This window comes from Enhydra lutris, unplaced genomic scaffold, assembly GCF_002288905.1.
Source record: "Enhydra lutris kenyoni isolate GAN:26980312 unplaced genomic scaffold, ASM228890v2 scaffoldscaffold39, whole genome shotgun sequence".
Taxonomy (NCBI): Eukaryota; Metazoa; Chordata; class Mammalia; order Carnivora; family Mustelidae; genus Enhydra; species Enhydra lutris.
In genome coordinates, this window is record NW_019154123.1 from 14,084,943 (window position 1) to 14,108,666 (window position 23,724).

The window sequence follows — 23,724 nt, forward strand, 5'->3', positions numbered from 1 at the left end:
AGAAAATATTTTCAAATGTTATATCCAATAAGGAGTCAGTATCTAAAATATATAAAGAACTTGTACAACTCAAAACAAAGAAATAATCCAATTAAGAAATAGAGTACATGAACAAACATTTTTCTAAAGAAGACATACACATGGCCAACAATCAGCAAGAAAAGATCTTTCGTCATCAGGGAAATGCAAATCAAAACCACTGAGATATCATCTCACACCAGATGGAATGGCTAAAATTAAAAAGACAAGAAATAACAAGTACTGACAAGGATGTGGAAAAAAGGGAACCCTCATGCTCTGTTGATAGGAATGCAAACTGGCACTTTCCCTGTGGCAAACAGTATGGAGGTTCCTCAAAAAATTAAAACTAGAACTACCCATATGATCAGTAATTCCACTACTGTGTATTAACCCAAAGAATATAAAAACACGAATTCTAAAAGATATATGCACCCCTATGTTTACTGTAGTGTTATTTACAATAGCCAAAATTTAGAAGCAGTCCAAGTGTCCAATGACAGATGAATGGATAAAGAAGATGTGATATATATCTACAATGGACTATTACTCAGCCATTAAAAAGAATAAAATCTTGTCATTTGCAACAACATGGAGAGACATAAAGAATGTAATCCTAAGCAAAAGAGGAGAAATGAGTTGGGGGAAGTCAGAGCATGAGACAAACCATGAGAGACTGTGGACTCTGAGAAACAAACTGAGGGTTTTTTTTGGGGGGAGGCGCAGTTGGATGAGCCTGGTGGTAGGTACTATAGAGGGCAGGTATTACATGGAGCACTGGGTGTTGGAATATTGAATTTTGGAATATTGAAAAAAAAATAAATAAATAAAAAAAGCTAGTCAAAGAAAGACAAGTCCCTATGATTTCCCTCGTATAGAATTTAAGAAACAAAAGAAATAAACAGGAAAAAAGAGAGACAAATAAAAAACCAGACTCTTAACTACAGAGAACTGATGGAAAGGTGGGGAGTGGGGGGAATTGCTGAAATAGGTGAAGGAAATTAAGAGCACACTTATCTTGATGAGCAATGGATAATGTACAAAATTGATGAATCACTACATTGCACACGTGAAACTAAGATAACACTGTTATGTTAACTGGATTTAAAATTAAAAAAAAAAAAAGCAAGGCTTAAAAGGATCAAACTGATTCCAAGTAATTAACTGTACAACACAACAATCTGACACTATGTAAAGGAATTCAGCACTCTAAAAACATAAAATTCATTATCAACAGAGGAAGAAACTGGGTGGCTGGGGATCAGGGATTATAGGAAAACCTGTATTTTATTATAGATCTTCCAATATTTTTTCAATTTTACACCTTGTGTCTACACTACCAATCCAGAAATATTAAAATAAAAAATCATTAAAAAATTAAAAATTTATGGAGTGCCTGGGTGGCTCAGTTGGTTAAGCAGCTGCCTTCAGCTCAGATCATGATCCTGGTGTCCTGTAATCAAGCCCCGTGTCAGGCTCCCTGCTCAGTGGGGAGCCTGCTTCTCCCTCTCCCTTTGCCTGCTGCTCCCCCTGTTTGTGCTCTCTCTGTGTCAAATAAATATTTTTTTAAAAAAATTAAAAAATAAAAATAAAAATTTAAAGTATTTATTTTTTAAAAGGAGTGAAATCAGAATATTCTTATCCTCCACAAATAAGTGAAACCATATGATAATTGACTCTCTCTGCTTGACTTATTTCACTCAGCATAATCTCTTCCAGTCCCATCCATGTTGATACAAAAGTTGGGTATTCATCCTTTCTGATGGAGGCATAATACTCTGTAGTATATATGGACCATATCTTCTTTATCCATTCATCTGTTGAAGGGCATCTTGGTTCTTTCCACAGTTTGGCAACCGTGGCCATTGCTGCTATAAACATTGGGGTACAGATGGCCCTTCTTTTCACTACATCTGTATCCTTGGGGTAAATACCCAGTAGTGCAATTGCAGGGTCATAGGGAAGCTCTATTTTTAATTTCTTGAGGAATCTCCACACTGTTCTCCAAAGTGGCTGCACCAACTTGCATTCCCACCAACAGTGGAAGAGGATTCCCCTTTCTCCACATCCTCTCCAACACACGTTGTTTCCTGTCTTGATAATGGGGAAATGGAGAGGAGAAGGGAGTTGAGGGGAATTGGAAAGGGAGGTGAACCATGAGAGACTATGGACTCTGAAAAACAATCTGAGGGTTTTGAAGGGGCGAGGGGTGGGAGGTTGGGGGAACCAGTGGTGGGTATTGGAGAGGGCACGGATTGCATGGAGCACTGGGTGTGGTGCAAAAACAATGAATACTGTTATGCTGAAAATAAAAAATTTTTAAAAATTAAAAATAAAATGTAAAAAAATATATATATTCTTATCCTGTATTAGTGCTTGATCAAATGGATACAAATAAAACAGCTCTTGTAGATGCAATTCTAAAATAGCCCCACCATGTACCACCTCCAGATGGTAAGTTCTGCTGAAAATCTGGAGTTCAGGCAGATTCTAACTTCCATATGTTCCAAAAGTGTACTTTAAAAGTCTGTTACCCAGAACCCTGAGCATATTTTCCCACAGAAACAATACTAGGATGGTCTAGAAAAGCCTATTTCACCCATTATGTATCTGAAGTGTAGTCCTATACAAAAGAGCACTGTAAAACCCCAATTAAGAAATATTTTGTAGGAGTATTCAGAATTCCCATTTGCAGAGGCTAAAAGCATCCTTCCCTCTGTATCCCTACATTAGGAAAAGGGACTCAATTCCTACCTCCAAAGTCTCCCCTGACTCCAAGCCTCTGTGAGTAATCCCAAGAAACTCAGGTAGTGCAGGGATCAAAATGAAGTGAAGGCAGATAAAAGGCATGCAAGGAGCTGGAAGAGATGAACTGCACATGGACCCTTCCTAAATCCATAAAAAAACTTAAGCAAGCCTTTCAGCCTTAGCTCCCAGTCCCTTATTTTGAGGCAAGATGGCATGGTGATTGGGATATCTGGGTGGCTCAGTTAAGCATCTGCCTTTGGCTCAGGTCATGATCCCAGGGTCCTGGGATGGAGTCCCATATCAGGCTCCCTGCTCAACAGGGAGTCTGTTTCTCCCTCTGCCTGCCACCCCTCCGCTTGTGCTCTTGCTCTCTCTGACAAATAAATAAATCTTAAAAAAAAAAAAAAAAAAAAAGAGATGGCATGGTAAAGGAGTTAAATGGGTTTAGTTCCAATGTCAGCTTTGAAGCTTACTAAACTGTGTGAGCATAGATAACTATCCTCACTGAGTCAGTCTCCTTAACTATAAAATGGGGATAACACCTGTTGTTCAAGCTTGTTATATAAGGACAGTGACAAAATATGGACAGCACCACCTGCAGTGGTAGTCTCATTGTAGGTCCTCAAAAAATGGAAGCCAGTAATAATCTGCTGTTACTTCTGAGGACCTCAAAGATTCTAGCCTGCTCTCCCACCTACTAGTAGCGCTTGTCCCTTGAAACAGAGTACTACTAACCCTTAGGAGTCTCCTAAAACTGTTGTTCACAGAAACAACATAAAACCAGGAAAACATGGTCCTCCTTCCCCAGTCATACAAATGAGGGTGCACATGACAGACAAATGAATACATCAAGCACTAACATTTCAGAGGAATACAAGTCAGTGTGTTTTACTGATTTCATCATGGTACCCAATAATGAGGGCTGGCTGTGGAAGCTGTGATGGTGTAGAAGGGTTTAGGAGGACAGCAGGAAGCAGAAAATAAAAAAGCTATGAAAACTGCTTCCTTCCCCTCCCTCCTTTTACCCATGGCATTGGCAAAACCTATACACACAGCAAGGTGAAAAGTAAGAACTGATGGCTAGAGTGGCCCTAAGTAACTAATGACTTACGAAGAAATTTTAGTATAGAAGCTTTTAATTTAATACACAGGATTTGTAGAAGAGAGAAATACAAAGAATCACACCATCTAAGCCCAAAGAAACAGCTAAATTGGGGTGGTTTTTATTGCATGCTAAAATCTTTTTGATAAGGATTACTTACTCAAGAGAAACAATAAGGAAATGTGATTCAATATCTAATTTTCCATAAATTGCTTTCTAAAATATAAAATACATCTAATGTACAAGCCAAGGTTAAAAGAAAACCCAAAGAAAAAGCTCTTTGGTAATTCAAGTCACATCAAATTAAGTCTTCTAAAATACAAGAAACAGAACCACTGGCCTGGAAGGGACACTGAGAAGCAGTTCCAGCCTCCAGGCAAACTGAGACCCAGAAGAACCAAAATGGTTATTGACCAGGCTCCTATGGGATATTCAATCACCCAAACCAACACAGAAGCATGAAACAGCACTGGATATTTAGTGACTAATACAAGAAAGGATTTATATCTTCAAATTTATCAAATTCTCTCAGACAACTGAAACATTTTCTCATCTTCTTGTTAGGTAAGACATGACTGACAAGTATTCTCTTAACCAAAATGTCCTACAGACTTAAATATAGTCATTGAAGTTATTTTTTAATAACTTTACTCATTTACTTTCTAGCTCATGGGGCATTTATTCAGAAACTGTAGTCTTTATTTCTACCATTTTCATTTCTATCTTGACTTCTTTAAGTTCCATATAACCCTTTTAAAACAGGACACGGAATCTGGACTATTTCTAAAGAGGACTTACTAATTCCAAGTATAATAAATAGATTACTTCCTAGTTCTAACAAGATTTGGTAATTGATCCAAATCATAGGCTTTCAATATACAGGAGTAACTGGTTTATTCAATCTAAGATGTATTATAAATCCCAGTTATTTCAGCTGTTTGCATGTAGTGAGAAAACTCTAAATTTGGACTGAAATAAATTAGGATCTCTCTGTCCTATATCTGTGCTTTGCAATGTTTCTTCTAATTGAATTTTTTTCCTTTTTTTTTTTTTTTTGGTGAAATATGGAACTGAACCAAGAATATTAATCAAATTTAAGGTTGTATGTACTCTCTCCCTTATTTGTACATGCAATAATCACAAAAGAAACTTAATAGGTCTACCATGATTCCTTATAGAGCTCAAACCAATGCCTTATCATCATCCTAGTATCTCCTAGATGCCAAGGCAAATGTATATATTTGCCAGGTTTATTTACTCATTTGTTATGATGCAACCTAAATAACCAAAAGTATTTTTAATAACTAAATGGATGCTTGAATGTTTTTATGAAATTTGTGTTTAAATGTAAGATTTCAGAAAGGTAATACAACCTGTGAGAGCAATTTCTTCAGAAGCTGTGCTATGACAGGATCCTCCGGTGGAGGGCAGTCAGGAAGAGACCCATTTCGTTTCTTCTGGCGCATGTGAAGATGTCTGAACAAGCTAGTAATATCTTTAGACCTCAAAGCATAATCAAATATAGAACGACTTACTGGCTCTTTTAAAACACTGAGCAGAACAAGTTTCCTTTCAATCTATATTAGGAAAATAAAAAGAATCAGCCAAAGATACAACATATAGTACAGTTATTTTCATATTCAGTAAATACAACTTGTGCAAAGTTAATATCATTTCCTCAGAAAATGGGAGATATCAACATCTGCAATTTTTTCTTCAAAGAAAAAAGATTACTACTGACCTATAAGAGCTAAGGTTTTTCTTTACATTTTTAGCATGTGAGTACACATCTGTGTCTTCCATACTGAAAGAATAATAGTATACACCCAGGACAGAAAAACTTAGAAAATGACAGAGACTTCTTTTGGATGCCAAAATGTCAGATGACCTCCTAGATCAAAAAAGTACCTGTGGCTTACGGGTCTAAGAGCCAGCGGGTACTGACTGAGAAAAGATGCTCAACAGTCACAGGGCTGACCAGCAGTCATCATGTTTCCCAGTAGTTTCAACCCCCTCTAAAAAAATATTACTCTCCCACAGAGTTCATGAAATCTTTCCTTTAATTATTCCCAAGAACACCCTCCTTGTCAATGGGTATATAATAAAAAGGATAAGCATACTAACCAAAACCAAGAGCATCTTCTTTTAGACATATTTAACTATCTGATAATCTGGCCAGTGGAAACCAGCATAAAAGGGTATCTTTTGTCTAATTCAAACTGTAGAAAAGCAAGATTTATGATAGATAATTAGCCTTTCAACTCCCAATCCTGGCCTTTCAAAAAATAAAGCAATGAAAAAAAGCTCCCCCCAAAATATTTATACTTATATTTATATCTCTGAGAAATATATGTATATGTATATATATATATCCTTAAGAAGAGTGATATAGATTTCTAAAAAAAATACCTAATGTCAGATTTTTTTAAATGTTAGATTTATTACAGTAAACCACCACTAAGTTATTACAAATGCATGCAATTTTTAATTCCCAGGAATACTTTCTCCACATTATGTTATAAAAGAGTTTAATAAACAAACTTCTAAATGGAATAAGTAGCCAAAAGTAGTAAGAATCACTAGACCGGATTTCCAAGAAAACTTACTGAACTTTAAAAGAAATTGGGGTGGCTCAGTTGGTTAAGCATCTGCCTTTAGCTCAGGTCATGCTCCCAGAGTCCTAGGATTGAGCCCCACATCAGGCTGCCTGATCAGCAAGGAGCCTGCTTCCCTCTCTCCCTCTGTCTATTGCTCCCCCTGCTTGTGCACTCTCTCTCCCTCTCTCTGTCAAATGAATAAATAAAATCTTTAAAAAAATAATAAAAGTATAAAAATTTTTTTTTAAATAAAATAAATAAAAAAGGCTGGATGCCCAGCTGGCTCAGGTGGAAGAGCATGTGACTCTTGATCTCAGGTTTGTGAGTTTGAACCCCATGCTGGGTGGTGAGATACTACTAAAATAAATAAGCTTTCAAAAAAAATTAATTAAAAAGGTGTATTTTCTAGTAATATTATCCATCTTTCATACATATATGAAATATAGAATGATGATCCCAAAGAAAAGGATAAATCTATGGGGAAAAGGATGGAAGGCACAGCCAAAGCCTCCTCATTTCCTGAATATATCCAAGGTCACTTTCCCCAACAAAGGGAAGGTACATTGGAAATATAAAAGTAGCAGAAGCTAGAAGCATGTGAATTTGCAAAAAGGAAATAGAGTTTAAGGTTTAAAAAAAAAAAAAGATATTTCAGAATATTTTAACAGCCAGAATCATTTCTCAACAGTTCACTCAATTTAGATATTTTTTGATAGTCAGCTTTCTAGGAAGATAAAGGATGTAAGCACTGACAAGTTGGGTAAATAACTGCTTTATACAAACCAAAAACCTGAAGTTCATGCTACACTGGGAAGAGAGGAGGGGGGCACAAGTCATTAGATTTAAAAAAAAAAAAAAAAAAAAAAAAAAAAAAAAAAAAATTATAAAAAATAAAAAAAAAAAAAAAAAAAAAAAAAGATTAAATCAGATTTTGAAAGATTAGATTAAAAAAGAGAACAGAAAAAAATAACCCAGAACCAGTTAGTGGTCCAAAAAAACGAACATCTGTAAAAGGTTTTTTCCGATTTATTATAAATGCTGACTTGGGCTAAAATCAGTTAGAGTTTTTACAATAAAAGTAAAGGCCTGTCAGTATACATTTCTACTATATTTCACTTTACTAGCACATGTTTTACGGCACTGCACCTAAGAAAATAAAGCATGCACTACTGAGTGGTATATTACGCATAACATGTTGTATAACACAACAGTCTCTTGAACTTTTCTCAGGTTCAATACTGTTTGTTCCATTAACATTAACTAGCTTAAAGGAATGTGAAAATGCTGTAACCCAATTCAAATCTTTAAATTTTAAATAAAAATAAGACTTTCTAAACCTTTTTCTTTTTTATTCTTTTTTTTTTTTTAGTAAAGATTTTATTTATTTATTTATTTATTTATTTATTTATTTATTTATTTATTTATTTTTGAGGAATCTCCACACTGTTCTCCAAAGTGGCTGCACCAACTTGCATTCCCACCAACAGTGGAAGAGGATTCCCCTTTCTCCACATCCTCTCCAACACACGTTGTTTCCTGTCTTGATAATGGGGAAATGGAGAGGAGAAGGGAGTTGAGGGGAATTGGAAAGGGAGGTGAACCATGAGAGACTATGGACTCTGAAAAACAATCTGAGGGTTTTGAAGGGGCGAGGGGTGGGAGGTTGGGGGAACCAGTGGTGGGTATTGGAGAGGGCACGGATTGCATGGAGCACTGGGTGTGGTGCAAAAACAATGAATACTGTTATGCTGAAAATAAAAAATTTTTAAAAATTAAAAATAAAATGTAAAAAAATATATATATTCTTATCCTGTATTAGTGCTTGATCAAATGGATACAAATAAAACAGCTCTTGTAGATGCAATTCTAAAATAGCCCCACCATGTACCACCTCCAGATGGTAAGTTCTGCTGAAAATCTGGAGTTCAGGCAGATTCTAACTTCCATATGTTCCAAAAGTGTACTTTAAAAGTCTGTTACCCAGAACCCTGAGCATATTTTCCCACAGAAACAATACTAGGATGGTCTAGAAAAGCCTATTTCACCCATTATGTATCTGAAGTGTAGTCCTATACAAAAGAGCACTGTAAAACCCCAATTAAGAAATATTTTGTAGGAGTATTCAGAATTCCCATTTGCAGAGGCTAAAAGCATCCTTCCCTCTGTATCCCTACATTAGGAAAAGGGACTCAATTCCTACCTCCAAAGTCTCCCCTGACTCCAAGCCTCTGTGAGTAATCCCAAGAAACTCAGGTAGTGCAGGGATCAAAATGAAGTGAAGGCAGATAAAAGGCATGCAAGGAGCTGGAAGAGATGAACTGCACATGGACCCTTCCTAAATCCATAAAAAAACTTAAGCAAGCCTTTCAGCCTTAGCTCCCAGTCCCTTATTTTGAGGCAAGATGGCATGGTGATTGGGATATCTGGGTGGCTCAGTTAAGCATCTGCCTTTGGCTCAGGTCATGATCCCAGGGTCCTGGGATGGAGTCCCATATCAGGCTCCCTGCTCAACAGGGAGTCTGTTTCTCCCTCTGCCTGCCACCCCTCCGCTTGTGCTCTTGCTCTCTCTGACAAATAAATAAATCTTAAAAAAAAAAAAAAAAAAAAAGAGATGGCATGGTAAAGGAGTTAAATGGGTTTAGTTCCAATGTCAGCTTTGAAGCTTACTAAACTGTGTGAGCATAGATAACTATCCTCACTGAGTCAGTCTCCTTAACTATAAAATGGGGATAACACCTGTTGTTCAAGCTTGTTATATAAGGACAGTGACAAAATATGGACAGCACCACCTGCAGTGGTAGTCTCATTGTAGGTCCTCAAAAAATGGAAGCCAGTAATAATCTGCTGTTACTTCTGAGGACCTCAAAGATTCTAGCCTGCTCTCCCACCTACTAGTAGCGCTTGTCCCTTGAAACAGAGTACTACTAACCCTTAGGAGTCTCCTAAAACTGTTGTTCACAGAAACAACATAAAACCAGGAAAACATGGTCCTCCTTCCCCAGTCATACAAATGAGGGTGCACATGACAGACAAATGAATACATCAAGCACTAACATTTCAGAGGAATACAAGTCAGTGTGTTTTACTGATTTCATCATGGTACCCAATAATGAGGGCTGGCTGTGGAAGCTGTGATGGTGTAGAAGGGTTTAGGAGGACAGCAGGAAGCAGAAAATAAAAAAGCTATGAAAACTGCTTCCTTCCCCTCCCTCCTTTTACCCATGGCATTGGCAAAACCTATACACACAGCAAGGTGAAAAGTAAGAACTGATGGCTAGAGTGGCCCTAAGTAACTAATGACTTACGAAGAAATTTTAGTATAGAAGCTTTTAATTTAATACACAGGATTTGTAGAAGAGAGAAATACAAAGAATCACACCATCTAAGCCCAAAGAAACAGCTAAATTGGGGTGGTTTTTATTGCATGCTAAAATCTTTTTGATAAGGATTACTTACTCAAGAGAAACAATAAGGAAATGTGATTCAATATCTAATTTTCCATAAATTGCTTTCTAAAATATAAAATACATCTAATGTACAAGCCAAGGTTAAAAGAAAACCCAAAGAAAAAGCTCTTTGGTAATTCAAGTCACATCAAATTAAGTCTTCTAAAATACAAGAAACAGAACCACTGGCCTGGAAGGGACACTGAGAAGCAGTTCCAGCCTCCAGGCAAACTGAGACCCAGAAGAACCAAAATGGTTATTGACCAGGCTCCTATGGGATATTCAATCACCCAAACCAACACAGAAGCATGAAACAGCACTGGATATTTAGTGACTAATACAAGAAAGGATTTATATCTTCAAATTTATCAAATTCTCTCAGACAACTGAAACATTTTCTCATCTTCTTGTTAGGTAAGACATGACTGACAAGTATTCTCTTAACCAAAATGTCCTACAGACTTAAATATAGTCATTGAAGTTATTTTTTAATAACTTTACTCATTTACTTTCTAGCTCATGGGGCATTTATTCAGAAACTGTAGTCTTTATTTCTACCATTTTCATTTCTATCTTGACTTCTTTAAGTTCCATATAACCCTTTTAAAACAGGACACGGAATCTGGACTATTTCTAAAGAGGACTTACTAATTCCAAGTATAATAAATAGATTACTTCCTAGTTCTAACAAGATTTGGTAATTGATCCAAATCATAGGCTTTCAATATACAGGAGTAACTGGTTTATTCAATCTAAGATGTATTATAAATCCCAGTTATTTCAGCTGTTTGCATGTAGTGAGAAAACTCTAAATTTGGACTGAAATAAATTAGGATCTCTCTGTCCTATATCTGTGCTTTGCAATGTTTCTTCTAATTGAATTTTTTTCCTTTTTTTTTTTTTTTTGGTGAAATATGGAACTGAACCAAGAATATTAATCAAATTTAAGGTTGTATGTACTCTCTCCCTTATTTGTACATGCAATAATCACAAAAGAAACTTAATAGGTCTACCATGATTCCTTATAGAGCTCAAACCAATGCCTTATCATCATCCTAGTATCTCCTAGATGCCAAGGCAAATGTATATATTTGCCAGGTTTATTTACTCATTTGTTATGATGCAACCTAAATAACCAAAAGTATTTTTAATAACTAAATGGATGCTTGAATGTTTTTATGAAATTTGTGTTTAAATGTAAGATTTCAGAAAGGTAATACAACCTGTGAGAGCAATTTCTTCAGAAGCTGTGCTATGACAGGATCCTCCGGTGGAGGGCAGTCAGGAAGAGACCCATTTCGTTTCTTCTGGCGCATGTGAAGATGTCTGAACAAGCTAGTAATATCTTTAGACCTCAAAGCATAATCAAATATAGAACGACTTACTGGCTCTTTTAAAACACTGAGCAGAACAAGTTTCCTTTCAATCTATATTAGGAAAATAAAAAGAATCAGCCAAAGATACAACATATAGTACAGTTATTTTCATATTCAGTAAATACAACTTGTGCAAAGTTAATATCATTTCCTCAGAAAATGGGAGATATCAACATCTGCAATTTTTTCTTCAAAGAAAAAAGATTACTACTGACCTATAAGAGCTAAGGTTTTTCTTTACATTTTTAGCATGTGAGTACACATCTGTGTCTTCCATACTGAAAGAATAATAGTATACACCCAGGACAGAAAAACTTAGAAAATGACAGAGACTTCTTTTGGATGCCAAAATGTCAGATGACCTCCTAGATCAAAAAAGTACCTGTGGCTTACGGGTCTAAGAGCCAGCGGGTACTGACTGAGAAAAGATGCTCAACAGTCACAGGGCTGACCAGCAGTCATCATGTTTCCCAGTAGTTTCAACCCCCTCTAAAAAAATATTACTCTCCCACAGAGTTCATGAAATCTTTCCTTTAATTATTCCCAAGAACACCCTCCTTGTCAATGGGTATATAATAAAAAGGATAAGCATACTAACCAAAACCAAGAGCATCTTCTTTTAGACATATTTAACTATCTGATAATCTGGCCAGTGGAAACCAGCATAAAAGGGTATCTTTTGTCTAATTCAAACTGTAGAAAAGCAAGATTTATGATAGATAATTAGCCTTTCAACTCCCAATCCTGGCCTTTCAAAAAATAAAGCAATGAAAAAAAGCTCCCCCCAAAATATTTATACTTATATTTATATCTCTGAGAAATATATGTATATGTATATATATATATCCTTAAGAAGAGTGATATAGATTTCTAAAAAAAATACCTAATGTCAGATTTTTTTAAATGTTAGATTTATTACAGTAAACCACCACTAAGTTATTACAAATGCATGCAATTTTTAATTCCCAGGAATACTTTCTCCACATTATGTTATAAAAGAGTTTAATAAACAAACTTCTAAATGGAATAAGTAGCCAAAAGTAGTAAGAATCACTAGACCGGATTTCCAAGAAAACTTACTGAACTTTAAAAGAAATTGGGGTGGCTCAGTTGGTTAAGCATCTGCCTTTAGCTCAGGTCATGCTCCCAGAGTCCTAGGATTGAGCCCCACATCAGGCTGCCTGATCAGCAAGGAGCCTGCTTCCCTCTCTCCCTCTGTCTATTGCTCCCCCTGCTTGTGCACTCTCTCTCCCTCTCTCTGTCAAATGAATAAATAAAATCTTTAAAAAAATAATAAAAGTATAAAAATTTTTTTTTAAATAAAATAAATAAAAAAGGCTGGATGCCCAGCTGGCTCAGGTGGAAGAGCATGTGACTCTTGATCTCAGGTTTGTGAGTTTGAACCCCATGCTGGGTGGTGAGATACTACTAAAATAAATAAGCTTTCAAAAAAAATTAATTAAAAAGGTGTATTTTCTAGTAATATTATCCATCTTTCATACATATATGAAATATAGAATGATGATCCCAAAGAAAAGGATAAATCTATGGGGAAAAGGATGGAAGGCACAGCCAAAGCCTCCTCATTTCCTGAATATATCCAAGGTCACTTTCCCCAACAAAGGGAAGGTACATTGGAAATATAAAAGTAGCAGAAGCTAGAAGCATGTGAATTTGCAAAAAGGAAATAGAGTTTAAGGTTTAAAAAAAAAAAAAGATATTTCAGAATATTTTAACAGCCAGAATCATTTCTCAACAGTTCACTCAATTTAGATATTTTTTGATAGTCAGCTTTCTAGGAAGATAAAGGATGTAAGCACTGACAAGTTGGGTAAATAACTGCTTTATACAAACCAAAAACCTGAAGTTCATGCTACACTGGGAAGAGAGGAGGGGGGCACAAGTCATTAGATTTAAAAAAAAAAAAAAAAAAAAAAAAGATTAAATCAGATTTTGAAAGATTAGATTAAAAAAGAGAACAGAAAAAAATAACCCAGAACCAGTTAGTGGTCCAAAAAAACGAACATCTGTAAAAGGTTTTTTCCGATTTATTATAAATGCTGACTTGGGCTAAAATCAGTTAGAGTTTTTACAATAAAAGTAAAGGCCTGTCAGTATACATTTCTACTATATTTCACTTTACTAGCACATGTTTTACGGCACTGCACCTAAGAAAATAAAGCATGCACTACTGAGTGGTATATTACGCATAACATGTTGTATAACACAACAGTCTCTTGAACTTTTCTCAGGTTCAATACTGTTTGTTCCATTAACATTAACTAGCTTAAAGGAATGTGAAAATGCTGTAACCCAATTCAAATCTTTAAATTTTAAATAAAAATAAGACTTTCTAAACCTTTTTCTTTTTTATTCTTTTTTTTTTTTTAGTAAAGATTTTATTTATTTATTTATTTATTTATTTATTTATTTATTTATTTATTTATTTGGACAGAGAGAGAGAGAGACAGCTAGAGAAGGAACACAAGCAGGGGGAGCGGGAGAGGGAGAAGCAGGCCTCCTGCAGACAGAGAGCCTGATGCAGGGCTCAATGCTAGGACCCTGGGATCATGACCTGAGCCGAAGGCAGACGCCTAATGACTGAGCCACCCAGCCGCGCCTCTAAACCTTTTTCTTTAAGGAGTACAATTTGTAGAGGACTGACTCCAAGTAGGAACAAGCATACCTGTATTATTGGTTGAGTAATATATGGATCAAGGTAAGGCATGAGTTTGCAGTATACATCAGCTGTACTTATTTGATGAGCTACCACTGTGATGAATCCTACGGCGCCATAGCGTATCCATAGATTGGGATGACACAGAAATGGGGCTAAACAGGAAAAGAAAAGGTATGGATTTAAACTATGTTCATAAATAGTTTCAAAGTATTGGGGTAAACAAAATTTCACTTTATAACACAATAAAGGGATTATACCACAATATTACTATCAGCTATCCTCACATACTCAATTATCCTATGGCATAAACTCAATTCAACATACTAACATTATAATATCCTCTATCATAAAACATCAGCAATAATACCATAAAAGAATAAAAACAGCTGTTTATCTGACATTCTTTTTAATGAAAAGGTTTGATCAAATCTAATACATCATTCATAAATTCATTCACAAGGCATCATGAATAGAACCTAAAGGCAGAAAATATGATGCCCATTCTTAAGGACTTTAAAATATAAGATTAGGGAAGACTGGGTGGCTCAGTCGGTTAAGCATCTGTCTTCAGCTCAGGTCATGATCTCAGGGTTCTGAGATCAAGCCTGGCATCAGGCTCCCTGCTCAGCAGGGAGTCTGCTTGTCCCTCTGCCCCTGATCCCAGCTTATACTCTCTCTATCTCTGCCTCACTCTGCTCTCTAATAAATAAAATCTTTAAAAAATAATAAAAATTTAAAAAGATATATATTAAAACAGAAAAGTAAATGAATGTGTTTTCACACCTTTTAACTATCTTGTTTATTACCTAAAAATCAATGACTTCAACTAATCAACATAAGATTTAGAATAAAATTCAAACTTTTAAACCCTAATTTATAATAAAACTTCTAAAAGAAAAAAAAATATATATATATATAATTTGTTTTGAGTATGCTAAAACATCAGCATTTACAGGATATTAATTTTCTAAGAAATTCAGGGTAATAGAGAAATAAGAACACTGTCATATGCTAAAATTACTTATATAAAAAGGAGAAGGAGATAAAATTTCTTCAAAGTATGTGTCCAAAGTTCTCCCATTTCCAATTCTTTTAATTACACATAAAGGAGGTTTTGATTACTTCATAAGCATCATGCAGCCTCTGATATAATAACAAAGGAGGGTTTGTAGTTTCCCTTTGACAATAGGCAAAATGAGGACTGGAAAAATACTGAAAAACCTCCAGAAAGTAGCTGAACCCAAAATGACTTGGCAGGAATTAGGCACTGTATGAGCCTGAATTATTGGTCCCAATTCTTTACATTATCGCTATTACACAATCACACTCTTTGCCTTGCACTCTTGGTATACAAAGGGTACTTCTCTGCCTCTTGCTTTTCACTCAGTCGTATTAACCTGCTCTGATCAATGGGAAATTAGCAAATATAACACTAACAGAGGCCTCAAATGTGCTACATAGCGAGGCTTGCTGTCTCATGCCTCTGCCATCACCTACAACATAACCCAAGAAACTGCAGCCCATCTAACATGGGCACCAGAATGAGACGGATGGATCATTGTCACCACAATCTGGAGATACAAAGCCTAGAGCAGAGCCAACCATACAGCCCACACATTCATGATGAGGACTTTACGAAAGCATTCATTGAGATTTTATGGTTGACTATCATACAGCATCATTCTACAGTAAGTAGCAGATACAAAGAACCTCAAACACTCAAGAGGACTTTCTATAAAACACTATACTTGATCTTTTCTGTATCCAATACATTCCAATTATTTGGGGACAAGCATGAGGGAAGGGGAGTATGCATAATACTAAGTGGGAAGAGTATAGTTTTATCAAAACTGTGAAAGAAATCATGATGCCATTATCACCATTACCATTCCCTTTAACAATCACTACAATAGACTACACATAAAAACAGAACAGAGAGATGTACAGGGTTTATCATGTTTTAAAGGTGTTTCTAAGTTACTAAAAATTGTTCTTTCTTTTAAATGGTTCAAAATGCCAACTATTTCTTTGAAATAGTTCATAATGCCAAAATCAAGTTCACTTGATTTTTTTTTAGCAATTGTCCCCACAAAGATAGTACCAAACTCAGTTCCAGTTCTAAGGGAGTCCCCTATCCAAGAAATTGCATATTTATTATATATCTAAATCATTTATTTGATGCTAAAGATACAGAGTATCTCATATACTCGCCCTATGATCAATGATAAGAAACAGAATACAGAAAAATCTGCAAAATTTGAGAAGAGGAATAAAAAACATCTTTATGATGATTTTTGCTTAAAAATTGATAGACATCCATTTTTCAGATAAATAAAATGCTAATTATAGCTACATTAAGTCTCAAAAATAGTTCCCAAGTAATTATGCAACAGAAGAAACATATTATATGAGGGGTGCTTAAGTGGCTCAGTTAAGTGTCTGCCTTCCACTCAGGTCATGACCCAGGGTCTTGGGATAGAGCCCTATATTGGGCTCTCTACTCAGCTCCCTGCTCTCCCTCTACCCCTTACACCCCCAACTCATGCTGGCTCTCTCTCTCAAGTAAATAGTCTTTAAAAAAAAAAAAAAAAATGTATTGCATGAAATTAGAACATATAAGTACATATTTATATACAGAGAATATTCATTAAAATAAGGAGGATCAAAGGCAAGAAAAACTTGAGCCATAAAGGTAATGTCACTTTCACAGAAGAAAAAGAAAACGTTGATGACAATACATTTTTTTCTTTAATATTATTATGGAAACGCTGCTTTCTATATCTGCCCTTATACTACATGGCACTCATAGCTTATATGAAAACTCAAAACATTTCAATATAATTGAGATTCTCATCAATGATAGTGTTACCAATACTCAACAATTTCTTAGATTTGTAATTATTTTGAATATAATCATAAAATTCAAACCAAATTAAGGTTATAAACTAAAAGAACAATTACAGATACTAGTGTGTAAAATAGGAAACCTCCATATACTTAAATTTTCCATAAATATTTTTTAAAAAGCTACATTCATGCCTTAAAAATTTGATCACCAAGACAGCATGGTACTGGCATAAAAACAGACATATAGACCAGTGGAACAGAGTAGAGAGCCCAGATATGGACCCTCAACTCTATGGTCAAATAATCTTCGACAAAACAGGAAAAAACATACAGTGGAAAAAAGACAGTCTCTTCAATAAATGGTGCTGGGAAAACTGGACAGCTATATGCAGAAGAATGAAACTCAACCATTCTCTTACACCGTACACAAAAATAAACTCAAAATGGATAAAAGATCTCAACGTGAGACAGGAATCCATCAGAATCCTAGAGGAGAATATAGGCAGTAACCTCTTCGATATCAGCCACAGCAACTTCTTTCAAGATATGTCTCCAAAGGCAAAGGAAACAAAAGCGAAGATGAACTTTTGGGACTTCATCAAGATCAAAAGCTTCTGCACAGCAAAGGAAACAGTCAAAAAAACAAAGAGGCAACCCACGGAATGGGAGAAGATATTTGCAAATGACAGTACAGACAAAAGGTTGATATCCAGGATCTATAAAGAACTCCTCAAACTCTACACACACAAAACAGATAATCATATCAAAAAATGGGCAGAAGATATGAACAGACACTTCTCCAATGAGACATACAAATGGCTATCAGACACATGAAAAAATGTTCATCATCACTAGCCATCAGGGAGATTCAAATTAAAACCACATTGAGATACCACCTTACACCAGTTAGAATGGCCAAAATTAGCAAGACAGGAAACAACGTGTTTTAGACAGGATGTGGAGAAAGGGGAACCCTCTTCCACTGTTGGTGGGAATGCAAGTTGGTGCAGCCACTTTGGAAACAGTGTGGAGATTCCTCAAGAAATTAAAAATAGAGCTTCCCTATGACCCTGCAATTGCACTACTGGGTATTTACCCCAAAGATACAGATGTAGTGAAAAGAAGGGCCATCTGTACCCCAATGTTTACAGCAGCAATGACCACGGTTGCCAAACTGTGGAAAGAACCAAGATGCCCTTCAACGGACAAACGGATAAGGAAGATGTGGTCCATATACACTATGGAGTATTATGCCTCCATCAGAAAGGATGAATACCCAACTTTTGTAGCAACATGGACAGGACTGGAAGAGATTACGCTGAGTGAAATAAGTCAAGCAGAGAAAGTCAATTATAATATGGTTTCACTTATTTGTGGAGCATAATAAATAGCATGGAGGACAAGGGGAGATGGAGAGGAGAAGGGAGTTGAGGGAAATTGGAAGGGGAGGTGAACCATGAGAGACTATGGACTCTGAAAAACAATCTGAGGGTTTTGAAGGGGTGGGGGGTGGGAGGTTGGGGGATCCAGGTGGTGGGTATTGGAGAGGGCACGGATTGCATGGAGCACTGGGTGTGGTGCAAAAATAATGAATACTGTCACGCTGAAAAAAAAAATTTTTTTTTTTCAGAAATTTTATATACCTCTACAGCTACTACCTACTTTCTCAACAATCAAAATAAATAACTCCTTTGTGTTTCTTCTCTGAGGACTGCCTCAAGAATAACCTATAACCAAATCTAACCAATTTTGGCTTTCTATTACTTTTCCTTGGCAAAGAATTTAATAGCAATTAAACATTTTATCAAAAGAGGCAATTTTCTAAAATTTCATGTCCTCTCAGGTCAGAGCCAACTTAGTATCTTGCACTGCTTACTTTCTTAAAATGAAGCGATAAGATTAAAAGTTCCACATATTCTTAATATTAGAAGTGTCATATTTACTTGTTTGCCCTTATTCTGAATTTTAAGTCGTGGATAACAGGTTAAGTGCTATAAAGGTCAAACATTAATTCTTTTCATTGGTTAATAAAACTGTTAACAGTAGTAACTTCAACACTATGAATTTTTCAGTGGCAATCAGTGCAACAACAGATATCACAGACAATCCCGTTCGTTCAATTTTAACTTCTTGACTAGTGGTCAAGTGTTCAAAAAAATAAGCTGACTCTTCAGAGCAGTTAAAGACTTTATCTACATCATGTTAAAAACAAAACAAAACAAAACAATCTGTTTTTCAAGTTAAAGGCTTAACTACAGATAAAAACAAAGAGATATTTCCCAAGCTGGGCTAGAGGATCAAATGATCCTATTTGTTTGCCTGCCTGTCTTTTATTTACATGCAAGCATGCATGAACATGCACATACATGTGCACACATATAGACACACACACACAAAACAATAAAGTTGAAAATCTGACCCTATATTGCCTAGAACTTTTACAGTGTTCTATCATCTGTTATATCTCTTAAGATACCCTTAATTTTCTCCTTCTAATTTTGAGAAAAAGAAACTTACCAATATCACTGGCAAATTCATATACATGGGGTTTTTGTAGCAACCCTAACTGGCACATACAAGTAAGGGCATTAAGAGCTTTAACAATGACAAATTCCTCAGCATCACTAAGACCTTGCTGCAGCAGGGGTTTGAGAATTGAGGAGCTTTGCCAACCAACGTATGCAGCAACACCTGAAAGAGAAGCAACATCACATGATTATTCTATACCAGAAAGTACAAATGCCATTAAGTTAAACAATAAAATTAATCAAAACCCAAATATATTGAGCAAAAATCCAGGATAGGATATCGTACTTCCTGCGCAGCACAATAATGAAAAAGATCCACACCAAAGCAAATCACCAAGAAATTCTGTAACACCAAGTGGAAAAAAAAGATCTTAGGAACCTAGAGAAAGAAAAATACTCCCCTAAAAAGGAAATAGGAACAATGAAAACAATCTTCACAAGATGATCTTTAGCAACAATGGACGCTAGAACACAACACAGCAAGACCTCCAAAGTTATTAAATAATTTTTATACTTAAACTGCCAATAAAATAAGAGAACATAAATAAGTCATTTTGCAACATACAAAGAGTACCTGGGTTAACTTCACATGCAACCCTACCTAAGAAAGTTTCTTGAGGATGTTCTTCAGCAAAATAAAGAAAATGCAGAATATACCAAAAAAAAAAAAAGTATATAAATATATATATATATATACACACACACACACACACACACATTCATATAGTATATATCCATATTCACATACATATATATATATAATCTCCATCCCAAAAATTCAAGGGGATAAACTGATAATAGCTAGCAAAGATTCAGAAATCAATCAGCCAAATTAGAACAAAAGCCAGTAACTTTCAAAAATGTTATCAAAAAGAAAAATAGAAATGGGGCGCCTGGGTTGCTCAGTGGGTTGGGCCTCTGCCTTTGGCCCAGGTCATGATCTCGGGGTCCTGGGATCAAGCCCCACATCAGGCTCTCTGCTCAGCAGGGAGCCTGCTTCCCTTCCTCTCTCTCTCCCTGCCTCTCTGCCTACTTGTGATCTCTGTCAAATAAATAAAATCTTTAAAAAAAAAAAACAGACGAGTTGTTACAAGTATGTGCAAAATGATATAAAAAAGGGTTAGTTGGTAACCATAATAACATGGGTTTGGCATAAACTATTTCATAACTGAATTAAAAACAAAGGAGAAGTAACAACTGACACTACAGAAATACAAAGGATTATAAGAGAAAACTATACATAATTATATACCAACAACTGGACAAACCAGATGAAATGGATAAACATACATTCTTCCAAAAGTAAATCAAGAAGAAATAGAAAATTTAAACAGACCAATTACTAGTAATGAAACTGAATCAGTAATTGAAAAATTACGCCAAAGAGGGGTGCCTGGGTGGCTCAGTCTGTTGAGTGGTTGGCTCTTGGTTTCAGCTCAGACTGTGTTCTCAGAGTGCCAGGATTAAATCCGAATTGGGCTCCCTGCTCAGCACAGAGTCTGCTTGTTCCTCTCCCTCTGGCCCTACCCCCACTCATGCTCTTTCTCTTTCTAAAATAAATAAATAAATCTTTAAAACAAATAAACAAACCAAAAAAAAAAAAACCTCCAAAAGAACAAAAGTCCAGAACTAGATGGATTCACAGGTGAATTTTACCAAACATTCGAAGAATTAATACCTATTCTCCTCAAATTATTCCAAAAAACAGAAGAGGAAGAAAAGCTTCCAAATACATTCTATGAGACTAGCATTACCCTGAGACCAAGACCAGACAAAGGCACCACATGAAGAAAAAAAAAGAAAAACTGTAGGCCAATATCTATGATAAACATACATGCAAATATCATCAACAAAATATGAGCAATCCATTCAATAAGCATTCAACAATACATTAAAAAGCCATTCACCCCACATGATCAAGTGGGATTTATTCTACGGATGCAAGGATAGTTCAGTGTTTGCAAATCAATATTATCACATTACTAAACCAAAGGATAAAATTATATGGTCATCTCAACAGATGCAGAAAAAGCATTTGACAAAATTTAACATCTGTTCATGACAAAAACTCAACATAGTGGGTTTAGAGAAAACATACCACAACATAATAGAGGCCATATATAAAAAAACACAGCTAACATCATACACAACAGTGAAAAACTGAGAGCTTTTTCTCTAAGAACAGGAACAAGACAAGGATGTCCACTGTCATCACTTTTATTCAACACAGTAATAAAAGTTTAAGCTGCAGCAATCGAACATGAAAAATAAAAGGCATCCAAATTGGTAAGGAATAAGTAAAACAGTCACTATTTGCAGATAACATGATTCTACAGATTAGCTCTAAAGACTTCACTAAAACATCGGAATGAATAAATTCAGTTAAGTTGCAGGATATAAAATACACAGAAACCCTGCAATTCTACACACTAATAACAGAGCAACAGAAAGAGACATTAAGAAAACAGTTCTACCTGCAATTCCATCGAAAAAATAAAATATGTAGGAGCAGTCCAAGATGGCAGGAGGACTAGAGACCTAAATATTGTCTGCTCCCAGGATTTCAGCTAGATAGCTATCAAACCATTCTGAACACCTGCACACTCAACTGGAAATCAAAGAAAAGAATAGCTGCAACTCTACAAATAGAAAAGCGAACACTTTTTGCAAGGTAGGAGGTGCAGATAGGTGAATCCAGGTGATATATGGGAAAATAGACCGTGGGGGCAGGGGGGAAAGAAACCTCTGTCAACCGGCTACCAGCAAGTGACAGAGTAGCAGAACACAAAATCATAACTTTTAGAAGTCAGCTCCACTGAGGGACATCTCAGCTCCAGTGGCTAAGTGGGGAGTGTAACCCTTGCTGGGACAGTGTGGTCTCAGGACCCTCAAGGTCACAGAAAGACCAGGGGTGCCTGAATGTGACAGAGCTCCCAAGCATCAGAGTGGGGAAGCCAGCTACAAAGAGTGAGCTAAGGGGGACGTCTGGGTGGCTCAGTGGGTTAAGCCTCTGCCTTCGGCTCAGATCATGATCTCAGAGTCCTGGGATCGAGTCCACACTGGGCTCTCTGCTTGGCGGGGAGCTTCCCCCTTCTCTCTGCGCATCTCTCTGTCTACTTGTGATCTCTCTCTCTGTCAAATAAATAAATAATTTGACAAAAAAAAAAAAAGAGTGAGCTAGGGAATGGGCTCTCAGTTCGGGATCCGAGGCACAGTCAGGCCATTGCTCTTCAAGCAAGGAGCCAACAAGCAGCAAATCCAGGGAGACTCCCCGTCCTCCAGGAAGAGCGGTGTGGAGCATGCCACTGGAATATGCTGGGTTTGGAGACTCCAAACGGGCCATGTGCCAGAGACAGAAATGCTTGGTCACAGGCCAGGTGAGCACAGACTGCGGATGGAAACCAGGGAGACAGGAGTAATTGACTGCTTTTCTCTGAGAGCTCAATGACAAGTGGGATCCTGAGCTTTCAGTTCCTCTGGTGCCAGAGATTTGGAGGCCACCATTTTCATTCTCATCCTCTAAAGCTATGCAGAAAGCCTTCAGGGAACAAAAGCTATGGAGGGCAAGCCCAAGCAAATTACTTAGCCTGACCCTATCAAGGGTGGTGCAGTTCACCTGGGGCAAAGAGATCTGAGAATTAATGTAACAGGCCGGTCCCCCAGATCAGCAAGAACAACAAGCCAAGATAAGTTCACCCATCAATGAGAACCGCAAAATTCTGGCACTAGGGGAACACAGCATACAAAATGCATGGCTTTTTCCCCCATGATTCTCTAGTCTTTCAACTTCAGTTATTTTAATCTTCTTTATTTTTCTTTTTCTTTATTTTTGAATTATTCTTATTTCTTTTTCAACCAACTTATTCTTTTTTTGAAATCTTTTTTAAATTCTCATTTTTTTTTTAAAGATTTTATTTATTTATTTGACAGACAGAGATCACAAGTAGGCAGAGAAGCAGACAGACAGAGAGAGGTGGAAGCAGGCTCCCTGCAGAGCACAGAGCCCGATGTGGGGCTCCATCCCAGGACACTAGGACCATGACCTGAGAGGAAGGCAGAGGCTTTAACCCACTGAGCCACCCAGGTGCCCCTTAAATTCTCATTTTTAAAATCATATTCTATCCCTTTGTGGTACTTAACCTTATTTTTTGTATATATATTTTTTTCTTTAAAATTTTGGGATACAGTTTCTTCTAAAAGACTAAAATATAGCAAAACTCTAGTATATGTCTCTGTTCTATTCACCCGCCTGATCACATTCTTTTTTTTTTTTAATTTTTAATTCTGTTTTTCTTTTTTCAACCAACTTATCAATTCCTTTTTTAAAATCTTTTTTAAATTTTCATTTTTACAGTCATATTCCACCCCTCCATTGTATTTAA

The 23,724-nt window shown here is 36.3% G+C and overlaps 1 protein-coding gene across 1 annotated transcript in view; it reads right to left on the minus strand.

The window, feature by feature from the left end:
- Positions 1–23,724, minus strand: part of LOC111155119 (phosphoinositide-3-kinase regulatory subunit 4) — an 81,187-nt gene that overhangs the window by 34,611 nt on the left and 22,852 nt on the right. The window contains exons 7-9 of the mRNA XM_022515184.1: positions 19,332–19,505; positions 13,974–14,119; positions 11,135–11,338 (exon numbers count right to left, since the gene is read on the minus strand). Of these exons, the coding sequence (XP_022370892.1) occupies positions 11,135–11,338; positions 13,974–14,119; positions 19,332–19,505 (524 nt within the window). The remainder of the gene's footprint in view (positions 1–11,134; positions 11,339–13,973; positions 14,120–19,331; positions 19,506–23,724) is intronic.